This window comes from Choristoneura fumiferana, chromosome 7 (assembly GCF_025370935.1).
Source record: "Choristoneura fumiferana chromosome 7, NRCan_CFum_1, whole genome shotgun sequence".
In the NCBI taxonomy this organism is placed as follows: Eukaryota; Metazoa; Arthropoda; class Insecta; order Lepidoptera; family Tortricidae; genus Choristoneura; species Choristoneura fumiferana.
Window position 1 is genome coordinate 7621106 of NC_133478.1, and position 19357 is coordinate 7640462.

The 19357-nt window shown below is 36.4% G+C and overlaps 2 protein-coding genes across 2 annotated transcripts; both read right to left on the minus strand.

The window, feature by feature from the left end:
- Positions 1–1574: 1574 nt before the first annotated feature.
- LOC141429617 (uncharacterized) lies at positions 1575–6179 on the minus strand. The gene is made up of 5 exons (XM_074090020.1): positions 6060–6179; positions 5222–5392; positions 3537–3651; positions 2459–2535; positions 1575–1731 (listed from the first exon to the last, which is right to left on the minus strand). The coding sequence occupies exons 1-5, from the start codon at positions 6117–6119 to the stop codon at positions 1720–1722; spliced, it is 435 nt and encodes a 144-aa protein (XP_073946121.1). The 5' UTR covers positions 6120–6179; the 3' UTR covers positions 1575–1719.
- A 2962-nt stretch (positions 6180–9141) lies between these two features.
- Positions 9142–14070, minus strand: LOC141429612 (odorant-binding protein 10-like). Its single transcript, XM_074090012.1, has 5 exons — positions 13929–14070; positions 12025–12201; positions 11104–11215; positions 10365–10450; positions 9142–9274 (listed from the first exon to the last, which is right to left on the minus strand). The coding sequence occupies exons 1-5, from the start codon at positions 13992–13994 to the stop codon at positions 9257–9259; spliced, it is 459 nt and encodes a 152-aa protein (XP_073946113.1). The 5' UTR covers positions 13995–14070; the 3' UTR covers positions 9142–9256.
- Positions 14071–19357: the final 5287 nt, after the last annotated feature.

A 19357-nucleotide genomic window follows, 5' to 3' on the forward strand; every position in this document is an offset into this window, starting at 1 on the left:
TGCCATGAAATCCACTCAAAAGTCATTATCGATTGTAAATGGATATCATCGACTTTTTATAAGAAAAGTCATACACGGTGATTCAAAATTAATCTAAAAAAAAATAAACAAAAAAATTAAATCGCTAATAAAACTAAAAAGCAAAAAATAATACTTAACCCTTTTTCATTTAACCCTAATCTAGGTACTAGTTTGAAGCCTTCCAGGGCACTATGTAAGTCGGTGCCTCAGCACGAGCCAGGAGGAATTATAGAAGCCCATCAGGTGGACGACTATAGGTCCACTCCTGATTGCTAGTGTTCAGGCACCTACTTCTCACTAGTACTTAGATTAAGATTGAAAAATCTTTACTTATTATTTTTTGCTTGCAGATTTTTCGGCGGTTTAATTTTTTGGTTTTTTTTTTTTATTTTACACTTTTTCCCACCCTTGAGATAGATTTTTTTCCAAATTTATATGATAGCAACTTCGAGGTATAGCCTATTCAATAAAAAATAATTATCCACATCGGAATGCACTGTAAAAATATATATATGCCTATGGTCATACATTACAATCAGTGCCCGAACAATCAATCATCCCCTGTTTTCCTACACTTAGGGTTGGATTTATTTTCCAAATTTATATGGGATCGCCTTTCTTTCCATTAAAAAAAGAATTATCAAAATCGGACTACTATGCAAAAAGTTATGCGTGCTCATACATAAAAACTAAAAGCCGTGGTGGCCGAGTGGTTTGACCTAACGCCTCTCAAGCAGAGGTTCGTGGATTGAAATCCCGGCCCTCACTTCTGTTTTTCGAAATTCATGTGTGTAATTACATTTGAAGTTTACCACAAGCTTTACGGCAAAGGAAAACATCGTGAGGAAACCTGCACACACCTGTGAAGTAATTCAATGGTATGTGTGAAGTTCCCAATTCGCACTGGGCCCGCGTGGGAACTACGGCCCAAGCCATTGGGCTGGGATGATGATGATGATGATGATACATAAAAAATATATATATACGCGTCTACTTGAGAACCTCCTCCGTTTTTTTACGTCGGTTAATATACATAACACAAGTGAAAACAGTTTGAATGATAGCCAAGAAAGATGGCTAATTAGTTTTCTACATTTTTCTAGTATAGTATATTTTGAATAAAGAAAAACTTAATGGTCCGAAGGGACGAACGATGCCGCACTGTGATAATGTATATTATTTTTACTAGTACTACTAGCTGTTGCCCGCCACTGAGTCCGCGTTTGACATTCGCTAGAAACTTGTTTCTTTACTTCATCGGACTGTTGCGTTGCATTCGTTTATCGCTATCCCGCTGGAACCATGCAATTTTCCGGGATAAATCTTTACTATCATATATATGTTCCCCTGGACTCACTATGTGTACCTATACTAAATTTCATCTAAGTAAATCGGTTCAGCGGCTTAGACGTGATTAGGTAACATACAAACAGACTTGCAAACTTTCGCATATATCATACATAATAGTAGGATTTATTTCTTCTATATGACTTGAATAAATATTTTCTTTCTTTTGTTTTTTTAACAATACGACACTTAACATAAATACATGGTAACATTGCAATTTTTTAATGTCAGTTAACTTATAACTTTGTAGGTAAATTATTACACTGTTAGTTTCTTTACGAGTTATCCAGAGCAGCTCATATTAAGACAGCAACAGTAACTTTTCTTTTCCATCGTGGTAGAATTTCTGGCTTACAAGCCCAACTGAAAGAAAGAATAATGATGTTTGCATTAAAAAAAAACAGTTTTAATATATAAGCTTAATTGTCCTTGATTGTACTTCTTATTGAGCGTACTACTCGCTATTGAAAGTATTCATATCAAATTTCAAGACAATCACAAAAGAAATGGGGTAATCCGCCTTGTAAAATTTGACCCTTAACCTGTCCTCTCCCAGAGGCACAAATTTGTGCCCAAATTCCTTTGATCCTGTTATCCTGGGAGATGACAGATTCAACAATACAAGTTAATTTAAAGCTTCTTCAAATGAAATATAAAAATTAAGGTATATGTATAGTGTAACGAATTTGAGTTGCAACTGTAGCACCTTTACTACTCTTTTACTGCCAAAATTAAGAAACAAAGTAAAATCAAAACGTTCATCCTGTATGTAGGCCACAAAGGGCTCTTTTGAATGATGAAGGAATGCAGAGAATATAACTGTTTCATATGGAACGAACGATATTTTTTTCTGAAACTAAACTATTCAGGATATATTTCTGGACTATCCTGTAGAACCCAGTAACTTAGATTAGGTTAGTTTTCAATCCTGAAGTACTCACAGGTTCAAAAAAAATCGTTCGTCCGTATGAAATGAAACAACTGGGAAACGAATCTTTTGGGGAAAATATTTGTCCAAAAAATAAGAGCATGAGTATATACACAGAAAAAATATAGAAATTATAACTTGAATCCAAGTGAAATCTCATACCGCATCTTTTTGCTGCATCAAGCACGCCAACAGCGCCTTCGACCTCCCACACTTGTCGTCTATCTCCTTGTCGTTTACTGAAATAATTGTTTGCAAGATTAAGTCACTAGGTTACCGACTTATTCAACGTTTATTGTTATTATTGTATTCAATATGTTGTCTCTTGACTCAACCACGTAGGTACATGAAATTGTATGACATTGGAATGTCTACTTAAGAATGTGTATTCAAAATGGTTATTCGATTTTTTGTAAACTTTTAGCATTCAAAATTTGATTTAGAGACCCGTCGGTATACGAACAGAATACTTATGTTTACAGATTTAATATCAGTTTACTGATAAAATAAGTTTCTGTTAAAAAAAAATACAAACTTTTTGCTGATTGTTCTCTTTGTTGACTGTACTCGCATTGTCATTCAACTAACATAATATATATTTACCAAATTTTAAGTCTATCTGCCCACTGAAAGTGGGTCAAAATAAACATGCAAGATTTGACCAAACAAAAAACAACAACAACATGGGCAAGTTCAATAAAAACTTGAAAAAACATTTTGAATGCAACTATTTTTGATGATTGTGTGCACCTTTTTTTGACTTTTCTTGTATGGTTTTGTTCATGAGCATTATCCTTGAAATTTTGCAACACACGAAAAATGGCGGCTGAAACGTCTCACGATCCAATTGCATACGAGCATTGCAAGTTACCTGAGAGACCATAGCTCAAACCACTAGACCACCACGACCCTCGCGATCATGGTTTTAAACCACTAGGCCACCACGACCCTCACGATCATGGTTTCAAACCCGAGCGGATGAACTTTCCGAAATTCATGGGCGAAGTTACACTTGAAATTTGCCATTAGCTTTACAGTGTAGGAAAATATCGTGAGTAAACCTGTAACAACCTGATGGTGTTTGTGAAGTTCCCAATCCACAACGGGCCCGCTTGAGAACTACGGCCCAAGCTCTCTCATTTTAAGAAGAAGCCTGTGCCCAGCAGTAGGACGTGTTTAGGCTGGGATAATGATGATTTCCAGTTTAACAGAATCATGTAAAAAACATTTTTTTTATTACCTGATACACAATGTTTCGCCAAATCGTCAACCTTCCCTGCGTCTCCGTCTTTTTTCATGATTTTTTTCATATTCTCGGTAAATTTCTCCACGACGAACATACCATCGTCATTTATCTGTTTAAATGAAAATTAAATTAGAAACTATTGTGTTAAATGAAGTCACTAGCGAACAACAGGGTAGTATAGGTAGTGCCACCAGAGATAAGGTCACGCACACAAGAACATGTCATGTAATAAGGTACGCACTAGGTGTTACCTTAGTTTAAATGCGAATTAGATGCAAATACTAAGTACATACGAATACTCGTCAGTTAATTGTGTTTTTGTAAATAAACTATACATATACACACTGACATGCTTGCTTGTCGCTCTTTCTGTTGCGATGTACGCAATCTACAAAAAAATATATAACAAAAAATAGATCCGACTACAAAAAACCATGAAAATAATTTTCTACCAGTCTGAAGTCAGTGCCTCAGCACGAGCCAGCAGGATTGGAACTATAGTCGTCTACCTTACCTACATACGAGTACGAGTACGAGTACTTATATATTAGGCTTTCACTTCAGACTGGTAGAAAAATATTTTCATGGTTTTTTGTAGTCGGTAAAATTTTTAATTATAAGTTTTTTTTCACGCTTTTTAGTGCAAATAATCTAAGATTAAATAGTTTAATGTCAACTGCTCGACACCTTTTACGAAAGATTGCTTTTTCCGATGAAGAGACGTTCATTATTGAGGAGTCCTGGTGCTTCACCACCCCTTCCATTTCACCATATACATTACGACGAGCCTAAATCGCTTAGCAACTGTGTTAAAGTAATTGAAATACAACCCGTGAAGTAGGTACTTGTTATTGAGTAGTAGCTTTGTTGGTCAAATGTAGTCTTCATCATCAGTTCCACATCTCTAAAAGATGATTTCAAGAGCAAATGCACGAGTTGCTACTAAATTTATCGAAATTACCATAGGTGTCCCTACAATATTTGAAGAGTTCCTTCGATTTCCTTAGGATCCAATCATCAGATCCTGATTTGGTGCTTATGGGACCTAATTGAAAGCATTCCTAGATGAAGGAAAAAAATCTAATCGGTTCGGAAATGACGGAGTTCTGAGGTAACAAACATAAAAAACCTCCTTTTTTGGAAATCGGTTAAAAATAACAAAATTGATACCTATTCTTTTCATCACAGTTTATTTGGGAACTAAGAAGAATGAAAAATACGATGACTTGCTATTCGATTATTATAAAATCAAGAGTAACCATTTAAACAATTTCGCATTAACCTAAAATTATTTAATTTAATCTATTTTCATTCCAAAGTGCTACGATTCATTTGCTACCAAAAGGCTCGACTTAACATTAAAGATAACATACTTAACACACTAGGGGGCTGTTTCACCAAACATTGATTAATTTAATTTGACGGATAAATGTGATGCCGTATCCGTATATTCGAACAAAACAAACAGAGACTGCATCACATTTATCCGTCAGTTAAAAATCAATGGATGGTGAAACATTACTCCCTGTTTCACCATCCATTGATTAAATTTAACTGACGGATAAATGTGGTGCAGTCTCTGTTTTGTTGTACTTAAATATGACAAGGACGTAGAACGTCCATTTTACTTAAAAATACAAATGAAACGGCTATGTTTACCCGATTTAGGCGATACTCACAACGCCTAGCTTCTTGAACACGCAATCGATCAGGCACGAGTCCATCCCATCAACATCCTTGGATTCCACAGCGATGATGTCATCTGGCTTGGTGCCGTGCTGCTCGCTGCACTCTGTGATAAGCGGCATCATGATCTGATGCATTTCCTTGTGCTCTTCTTCTGTCAACGCCTTGAAAAAATAACGGATAAACTTCTCATCTATGTTTTTTCAAACTTCTGCAGACTAGAGTTGATAAGAGTTGGTAACTGAATTAACTGCTAACCCAGCATAAAGTAACAGGTAAATGAAGAGTTTCTATTGGTTCATGACAAAAACATTCCTCGCAACGCGTTCTCGCACATCTTTCATGGCAACGCAGAGGGTTTTCCCATTATTACGTTGAGCGTAGTATAATGTAAAGAACGAGAGCATAAGATCTTGGAAGAGCGAAGAGCATCCGAAGCTCCACAAATCAATTACCCACACACAACTGTGCGTACTTACCTACTGTTATTTATACAACTCATAAAAATAAACCCGCTACTGTAAACTTTATTATGAATGCGAAAACTTGTAAGTCTGTTTGTTTGTTACTCCATCACGTCTAAACCGCTAAACTGATTAAGATGAAATTCGTTATACAGAAATGACATAGCATAGTTTTTATCCCGTATAATTGCATAGCTCCCACGGGATATAGATAAACGAATTCTATGCGGACGGAGTCGCGGGCAACAGCTAGTAAATATTAGTTTACTCCATTGAAGTTTTCAAGTTGCGTAAATTTCAAATGCAATCTCAGTACATTAAAGTCGTAATTAAAACTTAGATCAAAAAATAAAGATTGAATATTTACGTGACTTTCTTTCAGGACAGCGCACATAATTACAACTAATAGTATACTTAATTTCGCCATTATTTGATAATGCAAAAGCTTCTCTCAAGTAAACTCGACTCACTGTGCTCCGTCGGCCTTAGCCACATTTTATATACCACGGTTATTATACTTATTATTAAGTCATTTGTAATGAACAATTATTCTGCCTTATACCACGAACTAGAATAATGCTCGCGGTGCTATTATGAAGAAGCAGATAATGTTGATGATGATTCGATTTTTATTCCAGCTAGTTAGCGCTGTTGTCGCATCCTGTTCTCGTGTAATGTCATAGCATAGTGTCTGCCAGTGTCTGCTTATTTTACAAACTTTTATTTAACGTAGCGTGGTAATCGAGTTAAGTACTTGACTTAATCGTCTCGTAAAGGGTCGTGGCTCGCACCTCTGCGTTTTTTGGAATCTACATGCAAATTACAGTGAAATCCTTGTGAAGAAATCAGCATACAGATGTGAAGAGCTACAGCTTAAACCCACTCGTTCTAATAGGAGGCATGTGCCCAGCAGCAGGACGCATTTAGGTCGGAGCTGTGCAGGGCTACTACGAAACTCGAAGTTCGTATTATACCGTCCCTCTCGCTCTCGTATTAAATAGTATAAGTGTCAGAGGGACCGCACGACACGAACTTCGAGTTTCGAGTTTCGTAGTAGCCCTGCTGTTTGTTTATTCGGGTTACTTAAATCTTGAAAGTTTTCACCCACTTTTAGGGTGCCTTTCGACCAGAGATGTGCTACGCTACGTTGCTATGGATGTGTTTGATATCCACCAATCATATTCATTGGTCCACGTAGCATGGCACTGGTGGTAACGGGTTCAACTAAGCTATAATTTTTGATGATGCGTGCTGTGGATGCGTGCTCTGGATGCGTTCTCTGGATGCGTGCTGTGGATGCGTGCTCTGGATGCGTGCTGTGGATGCGTGCTCTGGATGCGTTCTCTGGATGCGTGCTGTGGATGCGTGCTCTGGATGCGTGCGTCTACTCGAGCTGCGCAGCTTCCTCGCACAGCTGCCTCGCTGCTGCGCATCTTTATAGCGCGTCTTCCTCGAACGGCAACATAGCTTAGCATTAGTGGAAACGGTCATATAGTTTCGTAGCGTAGCTTTCACATCCTCATCCTCCTCCCTTTCTAAATCTATTATTTATAAATTGTCTTGTCTTAACTACGTTAGCTGTAACAGATGGAGTGGTTTATTAGAGGCCATTCACAAAATACGTTATACCAATTTTAACCATTTTTAACCCAGTCCCTTGTCAAACGTATGTGCAAATTGCAATTATATTCTTTATTTTTATTTTAAATATTTTATGTAAGTACAATAAAGAGTTGACATACATACACTAAGGTAAGATCTTGAAGTTGGTTATCTTTTTGAACCACTGGTAGAGCCATTGTGCTGTTGTATATTGTTGTTTGACGATGACATAATACGCTGTCATTTGTACAGGCAGGGAATAAGGATCAATTAATTGATCATTAAGATTAATTTGGATGCTATGCAAGGTTCAACTAAGTTAATTCATACCGCCCTCAACACTGCTAGCAATACTGGCAGTAAATCTGATGTTGCCATTAAAATTTGACTTGCTCCTATTATCCCTAGACTGATTGTGCCATTTAAATTGGATTTACGGCTGCTGTTTTTATAAGCTTTTATTTAGTTTCACCTGTCCCGTTGTCCGTCTGTCAGTCTGTCTGTAATCAAATCTTGCAAGTTCAATTTGACCAACTTCCAGTAGCCAGCTTGACTTGAAATTTGGAATACTTATGTAAATCGCGTGACAGTACAATAATCTAATAGTGACAGCCAGGATCGTCTCCGCAGAACGGAACTCTTCAACGATTAATAGCATCGACTTGAAATTTGGTATGCAAATGTAGTTTGGGTGACAATGCAAGTACAGTTAACAAAAAGTACAGTCAGCAAAAGCTACAAATGAAATTTTTATGGTTAGGTTATTTTCCATTTAAACTGGGCTTACTCCTGTTATAATATATCTAGACTGATATTGTACTAAAATTGAACTTACTACTGTTATCCATAGACTAATTTTGCCATTAAAATTGTACTTACAGCCTTTATTCCCAGACTGATTTTCCCATTTAAAGACTTGGTACGGCTGTTATCCTTAGACTGATTTTATCATTTAAATTGGAGGACTGCTAATATCCTCAATCTGATTTTGCCATATAAATTGAACTAGTGCTAATACTCCTAGTCTGATTTTCCCATTCAAAATGGACTTACTGCTGATATTCCTCGTCCGATATTGCCAAAGATCAAAAATTACCTACTGCCTACCTACCTACTGCTGATATCGATCGTACGGCATACTATGAGTTATAATGTATGTATCTCATTGTTATTGTGTTAAATGTACTTCCTTACAATAAATAAAATTATTACGATGTTTAATGTTATTTAAACAAAAATTGGTCAAGTACGTGACGGACCAAGCGTACCTAGTATAGGGTTTCGTACTAATAAATAATAATAATATGGAAAGTATACAACATTATTAAGTTTTGTTCTACTATTTTTCGTCAACTTTTTAAACTACCAAGCTGTGATCGTATCCTTTTAAATTCGTTATTATGGAGGGATGTCTCTTGCATTTAACGAATATAACACTTTTTCTGTTAAAATAAAAATATATGTATGTAAGTAAGCTTTTTTTGCTGACTGTACTTGCATTGACATTTGTTCTCCATCTATAAGTATATCAAATTTTAACTCTATCCGATTATTAGGGGTAGATGTAAAGATTTGCAAGTTTTGACCCAAATATTTCAAATCAACACGCAAGTTAAATAAAAGCTTGTAATAAAATACGATTGTTCTCAAGATTCACACTATTGATTAATTTAACATGTGTAACACAACAAGCAAATATTTCCAAATTTATTTTATTTCAAAATACGCTGGAAGTCGATTTTTATTGAAAAAAAAAGAATTATTAGCAGATAATGAACTACGGTGCTCAAAAGTAGTCACGTGTTTTCTACATAAAGCAAGAAAAAGTACGACCAAAAAACAAATACTCAATTGCGAATCACATTATTTATTATCAACAAACTAAAATTACAAATTCAAACGCCATCATGATACACAAGTAGAAATACATCTTTTCAGTTCAACACCCAGCACCTGGTCAGCTTAAACAGTAAATCCAAACTGAAACAAAAATTGCATTTAAATTCTCCAAGATTTCATACCAAAATACGTAAACTAGTTTGCTAATATCGCTTGGAACACAAAATAGAAGAAGAAAGAAGATCGCTTTTCTTTTTCTTTCTCATTTGAATCTTCAAAAAAACGAACAAAACCGAAGATTCCCGAGCGACATTAACAGTGTAAATTGTACTGTACAGTATTCTAGCCTGAATTAAAACGTGAACTGGCAAATAGATAGGTATCGCGAAACTACAAAACTTAAAGTTTGGTAATTTTTACTGCGAAACCCTAACGCGTTCGGTCCGCTAAGGGCAAATAAATGTCAGTGACAAATAAAGACAAAATAATGTTCAATTCAACTAAAATTTAGTAAAAGGTGGCATGCTGATCATTTAGTCAATACCGTCAATGTCGATGTTGACTAAGATACGGCACGTAGAACTCCTTGTTGATAGTGCTAGATTTCAAACGAATATTTTTCTTTAAAGCTTGATAGTTCCATACATTTTGAAATGTATGTAAGTATTTTAATTACAGACTGAACAACTTATCTGCGAATCAGATCAAACAATACTACACTTTATGCGAACGACATTAAAACTTTTACGATTCACAGATAAGTAATTCAATTTGTACCTTAAAATTGAGTCTAGGTTTTTTTTCCAACATGTGGCCAGTAAATAGTGACAATTTTAAAAGCGTTTGCATTTTTGTGTCAAATACAAGAGTAGATTGTTGCTTATACGCGACGCTAGAAGTGCTTCCAATTTTTCCATAGTAATTGATATGATCACACACTTTTCGAGAGGTTTACGTACAAATACATGAATATCTGGCGCCTAAGCTCCGCTCGGGCTAAACTTCGGTAACCAGCAATTTCCCAGAGACCAAGCTAGATCGATTTTTCATCCCCGAAAACCCCTACATACCAAATTTCATCGAAATCTTTAGAGCCGTTTCCAAGATTCTGATCATATTTATTTAAGTATTGCTCGTTTAAAGGTATTAAATAAAAGTGTCAGCATACCAGTTTTACTGTTAGGTCGCAGGGGAGCTAAGTAATTGTTTATAATTCATTTCTAGTTCATACCAGTTCTTTCTGTTGCTTGATGCAGGCAAACAGCAGCTTGGCCCTGTCGCATCCAGCGTCAAGGTCGCTCACAGTTTCTTGGTTCACTGTAATAAAAGAAATGTTTGTATGTCTTACAGCTAAAACTTAGGCCGAGGCCGCACTGGTAAGGCGATGGCAACGCGACAGCGATGTGACTAAATCAAACATTCTTCGAGTTAATATCTAAGTGGCCGTATTGGTTAAACGAAAAGGACTTTCTATTTTTTTTTATTTAACTGGATGGCAAACGAGCAAGTAGGTCTCCTGATGATAAGAGATCACCACCGCCCATAGATAGGTCCTGCAACACCAGGGGGATTGCAGATGCGTTACCAACCTAGAGGCCTAAGATGGGATACCTCAAGTGCCAGTAATTTCACCGGCAAATATTTCTATGTTCGACTGTTTCTATTTTGTTTCCATATTGTAAACAAAGTCGGTAAAGTATATAAAATGTAAATTAAAAGATAATAATGGTATTTTTTATCTTACATTCCTAGAGAATCGGAAGTAGGAAGAAAATAAGATTAGTGAAAATTATTTCGATAAATTTGAGGTGTCTCTGCCTCTTATGGCTGCCAGATAGATTTCACAGAAAGTAGTCTAATATTAAGCGTGTAGTTAGAGCTCTTTTGTCGAAACCTAAGTCCAATCTTCATAAAAAAATATTTTAACAAAATCAAATTTTTAATATTACTTGATCTTATTAAACACTTACCAGAAGAGCAAGCTTTAGCTGCCGCCTTTGCATCTTCGAGTTTTGACTCATCAGCGTACTGGGAAAGCTTTTGGATAGCGACATCCTCAGAGTACATGCCTTTGCTGTCCATCTAAAAAAACGAACATAATGATGCTATCATAATATACATTACTACAAGCATGATTCAGAAAAATTATAAAAAAGTAGTTATTAAAATCGACCGCTTGTAAAAGTTGAATAATAAATTAGACGAAGGAATAAAAATAAGTTTTATGGCTTCAACTGGTCTAAATCCGTACAATTTCCCCTAGTTACCCACAAGCCTTATTGAGTAAATCATCAGCTGGACTGGAAGATTGTTAAACAGAAGCCTCCCCCTTAGAACGACAACTCGCTAGCCTGGCTACCTGGGTGGCTACTACGAAATTCGAAAATCGAAGTTCGCATCTCGGACGGCAAGATACGAAGTTTGAATTTTGCACTTCGTAGTATAGAGCTTGATTTTTTTATTATAACAAGCGGCTCATCTAATGGTGATTTACCGATAGTTTTCTTTATCTTCTAGTCGCCACTCGAATACCGTTCTCCTCGAACGGTTATCAGTTCTTTGAGTGGTAAGAAAATGGGCTAATTTCCTAAAAAGTCTTCTTTGTTTGATTGATAAAAGCGTGAAAAAAACGTGTCAAATATTTTCTGACTACCTAACTAAAGGACTAAATAGAATATATGTTTTTACCCAAGAAACTAACTAATTCTAAAATAGATTTTCGCCCAAACTTGCAACGATTTAGCTTATACGCGTCTATTATTTGTGACGTATTTCGATTGGGTTTAATGGGCATAAACCAGTAAACACGTGTAAATTGCGCCGCTAAATTAAAAATTACATGCAGACCAGAGATCCAAAGAGAATATTCTGAACAAGTTTTTTTTACTTACCAGGCCGATCTTCTTGAACATGCACGCGAAGAAGCATTTGTTAGAGTCATCGGGCTGCTTGTCCTGGGCTTTGAATTCTTTCAAGATTTCAGTTGTGATGCCATACTGTGGTCCACATTCCGCAACGTGAGCCTTGAGTTTCTCCTTAATTTCAGCCTTCTTCTCCTCTGACAATGCCTTAAATATCGAAAATTATGATCAGAATAGGTTTAACTGGTATAGTAGCATCAATCAAGATATATGCTCTACTCTTTTACAAATACAAAAACAATTAAGTATATTATTTATTCAAAAAAAAAAAAAAAATTATTTATATTCAATAAGTTGACACATAAAGACAAAATGCAGGATAGACAATAGGCGGTCTTATCGCTTAAAAGCTATCTTTTCCAGGCAGCCATTTAGATGTAGTAACTAATTAAATACAAACACGTAGTAAAAGTATTTATTAGTTATTTTGAAAATTGTTATCATTACAATGGTGGAAAACTTAAATACGGTGTTTTACCTATCTATAAAACCAAAGTGTGATTTCACTCACATAAATAACTATGACGGATGGCGGGCTCTTATTCCACAGATTATAAAAGGCAAAAAAAAGGCTGTATGAATTCCGATTCCATTGTCCTTTCCAAAGAGAGAGAAGTGAGAAACAGCAAAGACGGATATTATTTTTTTAACAGTAAAACTGTATAATTTTTTAACAGTAAAATTACTAAATGTATTTGAAACAAAATTTATATTTTTTTTAAATAGGTAGCCAGATTTTGATAATAGAATACTATCAATCAATTAATTCTATAATATCAGTAGGTATACTTGACTATAATTTAATGTAATTTATTCCATATTGTATTTTGATAGTTATGTAATCTTAGATGTTTAGGGTTCCGTAGCCAAAATGGCAAAAACGGAACCCTTATAGTTTCGCCATGTCTGTCTGTCTGTCCTTCCGCGGCTTTGCTCAGGGACTATCAATGCTAGAAAGCTGTAATTTTGCACGAATATATATGTAAACTATGCCGACAAAATGATACAATAAAAAAAATGAAAATTTATAGACGAAAAGTGGGGGTATTTTTTTTCTCTTCCAACCTTGTAGTGGTGGGTATCGTAGGTCTTTCAAAACCATTAGGGGGTTGCTAAGACGATTTTTCGATTCAGTGATTTGCTTGCAAAATATTCAACTTTAAAGTGCAAATTTTCATTAAAATCGAGCGTCCCCCCTCTAAAATCTAAACCGGTGCGTAGAAAATTTTGAAAAAATTCAGGATGGTAGTAAGTATATAGAACTTATAAGGAAAACTATAACTATAAAATATACCTAAACTTGGAATATTCCGTACAAAATACGAAATCCTTAGAAAAATATCACTTAATTTTTTCGTAATGGCTACGGAACCCTATTTCGGGCGTGTCCGACACGCTCTTGGCCGGCTTTTAGTTATTTATTAATTATTGTACCCTTACAGGGTATCATGGACTGACTTTTATCAATGTAGCACCCTATAAATTATATTGGTATATACATAACTTGACAATAAAATAAATAAATAAATGTCTAGTTGTGGAATCAAAATAAAAACTTTTAATTGTGCTGCTAAGAAATTATTATATCTATTATGTACTGAGTTGACGCAAAATATACTTAAATTGCAATAAAAATTCTGTATGAACGAAATTGAATCAAAAGTTTTCATTTCGATTTGAGGTAGGTAGTAATTAGGTAAAAACTCTGCTTGAAGTTGAACCTGAACTGTATGTGGAGTTGTGTAAGGAAAAAAACATTACAGCACTTGGACTGTAATGGAGAAAAAATTAAGACCCGTGCGTTTTCTTAGGGCATTACATCCTAGTTAACTTGCGTTTTCAAAATAAGAACTCAAAATTATAAAAATACTTACGGAGCAATTATTTATCGAAACGGCGAATAAAGCCACACACAACACGGTGTACAAATAGTAGGCCATTTTTAATATAACCACTAAAACTTTAAGTTAATAATTTAATATCCGAACTCGGCGAAGGATGAGTGGATTGTGATCAGACCCCAGCGAGCCAACATTTTATATGATCCCGTGTAGCGTTTTTTGTCCAAACAACTCTACAAGGAAATCACAAGGTGGCCAAATCTACGAAGTCATTAACCATTTAGTACAGAGTCCGACCAAACGGAAGGCGTTGCTTTTAGTTGACGCATTAAGTTGGTTAAACAATAGACAAACCAAATTCAGGAAAAGCAAATTAGTCACAGATTTTCTCAACAAACGTAAACAAATGAGCGTCGCCATTACTTACAGTTTTTTTTTCGCGTTTGCTTTTAGTGATGTTATTATGACTGAATCTCACTAAATAATATTTATTATAAACTAACTGTTGCCCGCGGCTTCACCCCCGTTGTATTTTTTCTGTATTTTCTTCCATAAAAACCTTCTTCTGACAGTAACGAACACAACAAAAAAAGAATTAGCGAAATTGGACCAGTCGTTCCCGAGTTTTGCGCTTAGCAGCACATTTTACGATTATTTTTTGTATATAGAAAGATGCGAACGTTTATGAGATTGTGTGTTTGTTACCTCTACGCCTTTTAGCCGAAACGAGTGGACGGATTTGAATAAAATTTGGTATGTAGAAAGCTGAACATCTGTAATAACGCGTAAACATCTTTTAATCCCGATATTATAACGGGATTGGAATAAAATCTCGAATTTTCTACCACTGACTTTAGAGTTGTGAAATTTGGCAATTTGTTTTTAACGCAAAGTTAATTACGGTGCATTTTTTGGAAATTCCCACGGATTCTATTTATTACTCTTTCACTCTTTTTTGGTATGTCAGTAGCTGGACATCTGGTAAAGCTAGACTTAGTGGTTGAGTTTGCGGGGTTTAACGATCCCGTGGGAATATCAAAATAAAACCACCTATGTGTTATTCCCGAAATCCAGCTACCTACAGACAAAAATTTATTTAAATCCACCAAAATAATTTAGCCTGAAAAATAACATACACACGCACCCACACACACACGCACACACACCACAAACGAGCAAGCACGCATGCACGTACGTAAATACCAATGCATAAATTTAATTGGCTAATAATTGTCTAAATGTTAATAATGAACTTAGACAAATGAGCAAATCTTAAATCATAATTTCGTATTGAATCATAAAAGGTTTACCGATATCCCACTCCGTTATAAATCGAAATTTTTAAATACAATTTACATAATAGTATTTGATTTATTAACAGAAAAGCACAGAGTTATAACACATACAAAATTTAAAAAAATACAACTACTATCTACTTACTACTTACAAAACTTATACTAAATAGAAAATGTCTTCAAGGCTGCTGCTTTGGGGGGCCGTTCCTAGGAGGCTGGCAGCATTACCTCTCTGGATAGCTAGGCTGATGCGTTGTGCAAGGTAAGCACCAGCTCGCCGATCCCTTGAGGTATCTACCAGCCGAGAAGATAGCTGGCGGAAGAGCTGTTTTGCCTCTGGCCCCCAAGGCCCCAGAGTTTCTACACCAAAAGGCGTAAATATACAAGCCTCACCAAGGGCTGCGTATTTACGCCGTTTGTTGCTCTCAGCGGAGGCCGCCGCTGCACCCGCCTGGCCAGATGTCGCATGGATATGAGAGGGTGCCTATAAAAGTGTAACTGACTGGCTTCTTCATCCATGAGTCGAGCAGTAAGGTTGTGAATTGTTTGCTGAGTTTTCTCAAGCGACATCCACGCCTGTCTTAGGGAACGGTACTTTGGTGGTAAAGTACTAATAATTTTAGTAATAATAGCAGTCTCGGTTATTGTTTCACCACTATCCTTAAGCTGTTGTGCCAGGCTCTCGACTTTAGAAATATGTTGTGCTACACCATCTGACCGATTCATCTTGTAGTTATAGAATCTCTCATGGACCAACATTTTGTTGAATTCGGACTTTTGCTCATAAATCGATTCAAGCTTATCCATAATTTGCTTAGCATTCTCGCAATTTTCAAGTAGCGCAATTTGCTGTAATCCATTGCAGCAACTGTTGCAGCCATTTCTTCTATAAACTATCTCGCCATCGCCGTCACGTTTCATTCCATTCTCCTCTAAATTTTCAATTTCTTATAATTCGAAATAATGTCTATACCCTTTGCTCGTAATGCACATTTAATTTGGAACCTCCATTGACGAAAATTATTTCCATCAAAGCGCTCTACATTCATTTTTGATCCTGAAACTTCCATTTTTACAATTGACAGAAAAAAAAACACTTCATATTTCACTTTATTTTATACCGAGATAAATATACTTCACTGCTCTTAACTAGTTTTATTGATGCTGGGCCACATAACCTGATAGAGTTTAGCAAGCTACCAATAAAACAGTAAGATTTCTGTAACACTATTGAATATATTTAGCTGGTAGTTCTATTTACTTGACATACCCGACTGATATAACAGAAAATCTTCTAAACAAACCATAGATGAAACTTAACCCTAACTTTAACTTTGGACTTTGATCCGAGACGTTTTTTTCTAAAGCTGACGTGTAATTAAGACATAATAAATTAATATTCATGAGCTATTTTTGGCAACGCGTTACGTTATGGGTTTATCTAGGTATAATTAAAACTACCTATCTAGTTGAATTCATATGCAAATAAGCATGACTTTAATTTGTTAAAATAAATGTACTAGTGTTTGACATGCTTATATAATTATACCCAATAGATCACAACATGCGCAACGAGTGCATAAAAGACGACACGTTTATTTCCACCCGTGACGCAGGCGAGGGTTGATAGTTCAGTCGAGTGTAAAATGATTTTATGAACAAGTTATACATACTGCTTTTCACTTTGATTCATCATCATTATCATCAGCCATAAGACGTCCACTGTTTAACAAAGGCCTTCCTTAGACCGCCAGAATGAACGACAACTTGCCACTTGCATCCACCGGTTACCAGCAATTCTCATGATGTCGTCAGTCCACCTGGTGGGAGGCCAGCCAACGCTTCGTCTTCCGGTTCGCGGTCGCCACTCGAGAACTTTTCTCCCCCAACGGTTATCTGTTCTTCAAGCGATCTGGCACGCCCATTGCCACTTCAACTTGCATATTTTAGTTCTTCGACGAATTTCGGTATTCCGAATTCTATCGCGCAAAGAAACTCCAAGCATAGCTCTCTTCATAGCTCGTTGTAGGTATGTTCATTTACTTGGTATGTTTCATTCACAAATATAAAACCTGCTTTCAAATAAAAAAACCGCATTGAAATCAGTCCACCCGTTTAAGAGCTACGGTGCCACAGACACAGATACACAGACACACATAACGGTCAAACTTATAACACCCCTCTTTTTGTGTCGGGGTTAATAAAACTATTAGTATTATCTACATCTGTTGATTAATTGATAAAAAACATGAAGCAATAAAAAATATATTTAACTTTATTTTTAACCCCCGACGCAAAAGAGGAGTGATATAAGTTTGACCGCTATGTGTGTGTGTCTGTCTGTGGTACCGTAGCTCTTAAACGGGTGGACCGATTTGAATGCGATTTTTTTTATTTGAAAGCAGGTTTTCTAGCAATGGTTCTTCTTAGACATTTTTTATTAAAGTCGGTTCAGCCGTTTTAGAGATATTGAACTTTGAAGTGACAAAGTCGGTGGTTTTCCAACTTTTTGTTAGGTTATATAAACTTTTTGTTCCTTGGCTGTTGGTGGCTTGGCTTATTTTACTTACTTATACACTAGTGCATAAAAGATCGCAGCGCAGCACATCGCAGGATTGCGGGATCGCGGTGGATGCGGGAAGCACCGGTCTGAGTGGAGAGCCTTGGAGGAGGCCTATGTCCAGCAGTGGACGTCTTTAGGCTGACATGATGATGATGATGATGAGTACATAAAACTTATTATTTTTATATTTTAGTTTGAATCAATTAATGTAATTTTTCAAACAATACATTGATTCATATGTCGTTTTATTGCTATTTTCAACTGCATGGCGCTTTGATGTCATTCAAGAACAATGGGTAGGTGTGGTACCCGTAACCACAGATTGTACCTATGAAAATGTGACATTGTTTTGTGGTTTTAGTTGGCCTACATGTCGCCAAGCACCGGTGGATGGGGAAAGAACCATCATTATCGGCCTATTTATATCCGACTATTGGGTTGGGCACTAAGAGATGGGTGGACGAAATCATACACACAGCTGGTCCAAAGTACAAGTTGCGGACAATTTCCAAAAAGTTGGAAAAGTTCTCCGAAATTTCTGGAAATTCTCACAAAATATTTAGGAAACTTTAATTTTAGGAGCGGAAAGTTTCAATTCCCTTACAAAATTAAGAAGAGTTTTCGAAATTTTCCTGTGTGAAAAATTCTGCAATTTTTCAAAATTTCCTTTGGTATATCAGTAGATCCAAATTGGACGGAACTAGCAAACTCCATAGAAAACTTTTTCTTTCAAGTAAACTTACAAATTAAACTTATAAATACTACTATTTAGATACTAACACACTAAGCTTTTTTTATTTTATTTGGGACACAGGCCTCGTGTAAAGGGAGAGATTAGGAGATTAGGCGATTGGGTTAGTTCCCAAGTGGGCCCAATATAGATCAGTAACTTCACCTGTGTGCCATTGTAGTTGTTACTCAGGTGCATGTTTACGATTAGTATCTGTCACGGATCCGGCCTGAGGCCATGTTGCCTAACGTTTCTGAAGCTCGCGATCGCAATTAGGCAAATGCCAAATTTAGCATACAAAAACTGTCATTTATTGCTATCGCGAGCTCCAGAAACATTAGGCAACACGGCCTCAGGCCTTGCTTCTGTATTGGATCCTTCTCAGCTCTGTTCAGCATATCCGGAACCATCATACTTTTTACCAGAAGCATTTCCCGGAATGCTTCTGATAAATTTTAAACGTAATTTCTATTTTTTTAAACGTAAAAACAATCTTACTATCGTCAGAAAATATTGGCCACGTATTCTTCTTTTGGCAATTAAACAAAGGAATGGTAATGAAGATAATAGCAGTTGGGCGCTCAGCGAGCTATGGAAAGGGTTATGCTCGGAGTTTCTCTGAAGGATCGAATTTGGAACGACGAGATCCGACAGAGAACTAAAATCATCAACATATCTCACCGGATAAGCAAACTGAACTGGCGGTGGGCCGGCTAAGTATATCAGCCGAAGAACCGATAACCGCTGGGGTAAACCATTTCTTAAGTGGAGACCGCGAATTGCCAAGCGTGGCGTGGGACGCCCGCAGACTAGGTGGAGCGATGGTCTTTGCAAATAACTGGATGAGAGTGGATGTACCTAATGGATGCAATTG

Bases quoted from the DNA above. Each gene is read 5' to 3' on its own strand.
- LOC141429617 (XM_074090020.1), bottom strand. From the start codon at position 6,119: ATGGCGAAATTAAGTATACTATTAGTTGTAATTATGTGCGCTGTCCTG. The intron at 5,393-6,059 runs GTAAATATTCAA...TATTTTTTCAAG, and splicing joins CTGTCCTGAAAGAAAGTCAC to GCGTTGACAGAAGAAGAGCA. The intron at 2,536-3,536 runs GTAATAAAAAAA...CAATTATTTCAG, and splicing joins GGCGAAACATTGTGTATCAG to TAAACGACAAGGAGATAGAC.
- LOC141429612 (XM_074090012.1), bottom strand. From the start codon at position 13,994: ATGGCCTACTATTTGTACACCGTGTTGTGTGTGGCTTTATTCGCCGTT. The intron at 11,216-12,024 runs GTAAGTAAAAAA...TCGTTTTTTTAG, and splicing joins TGTTCAAGAAGATCGGCCTG to ATGGACAGCAAAGGCATGTA. The intron at 10,451-11,103 runs GTAAGTGTTTAA...CTTTTATTACAG, and splicing joins AGCTAAAGCTTGCTCTTCTG to TGAACCAAGAAACTGTGAGC.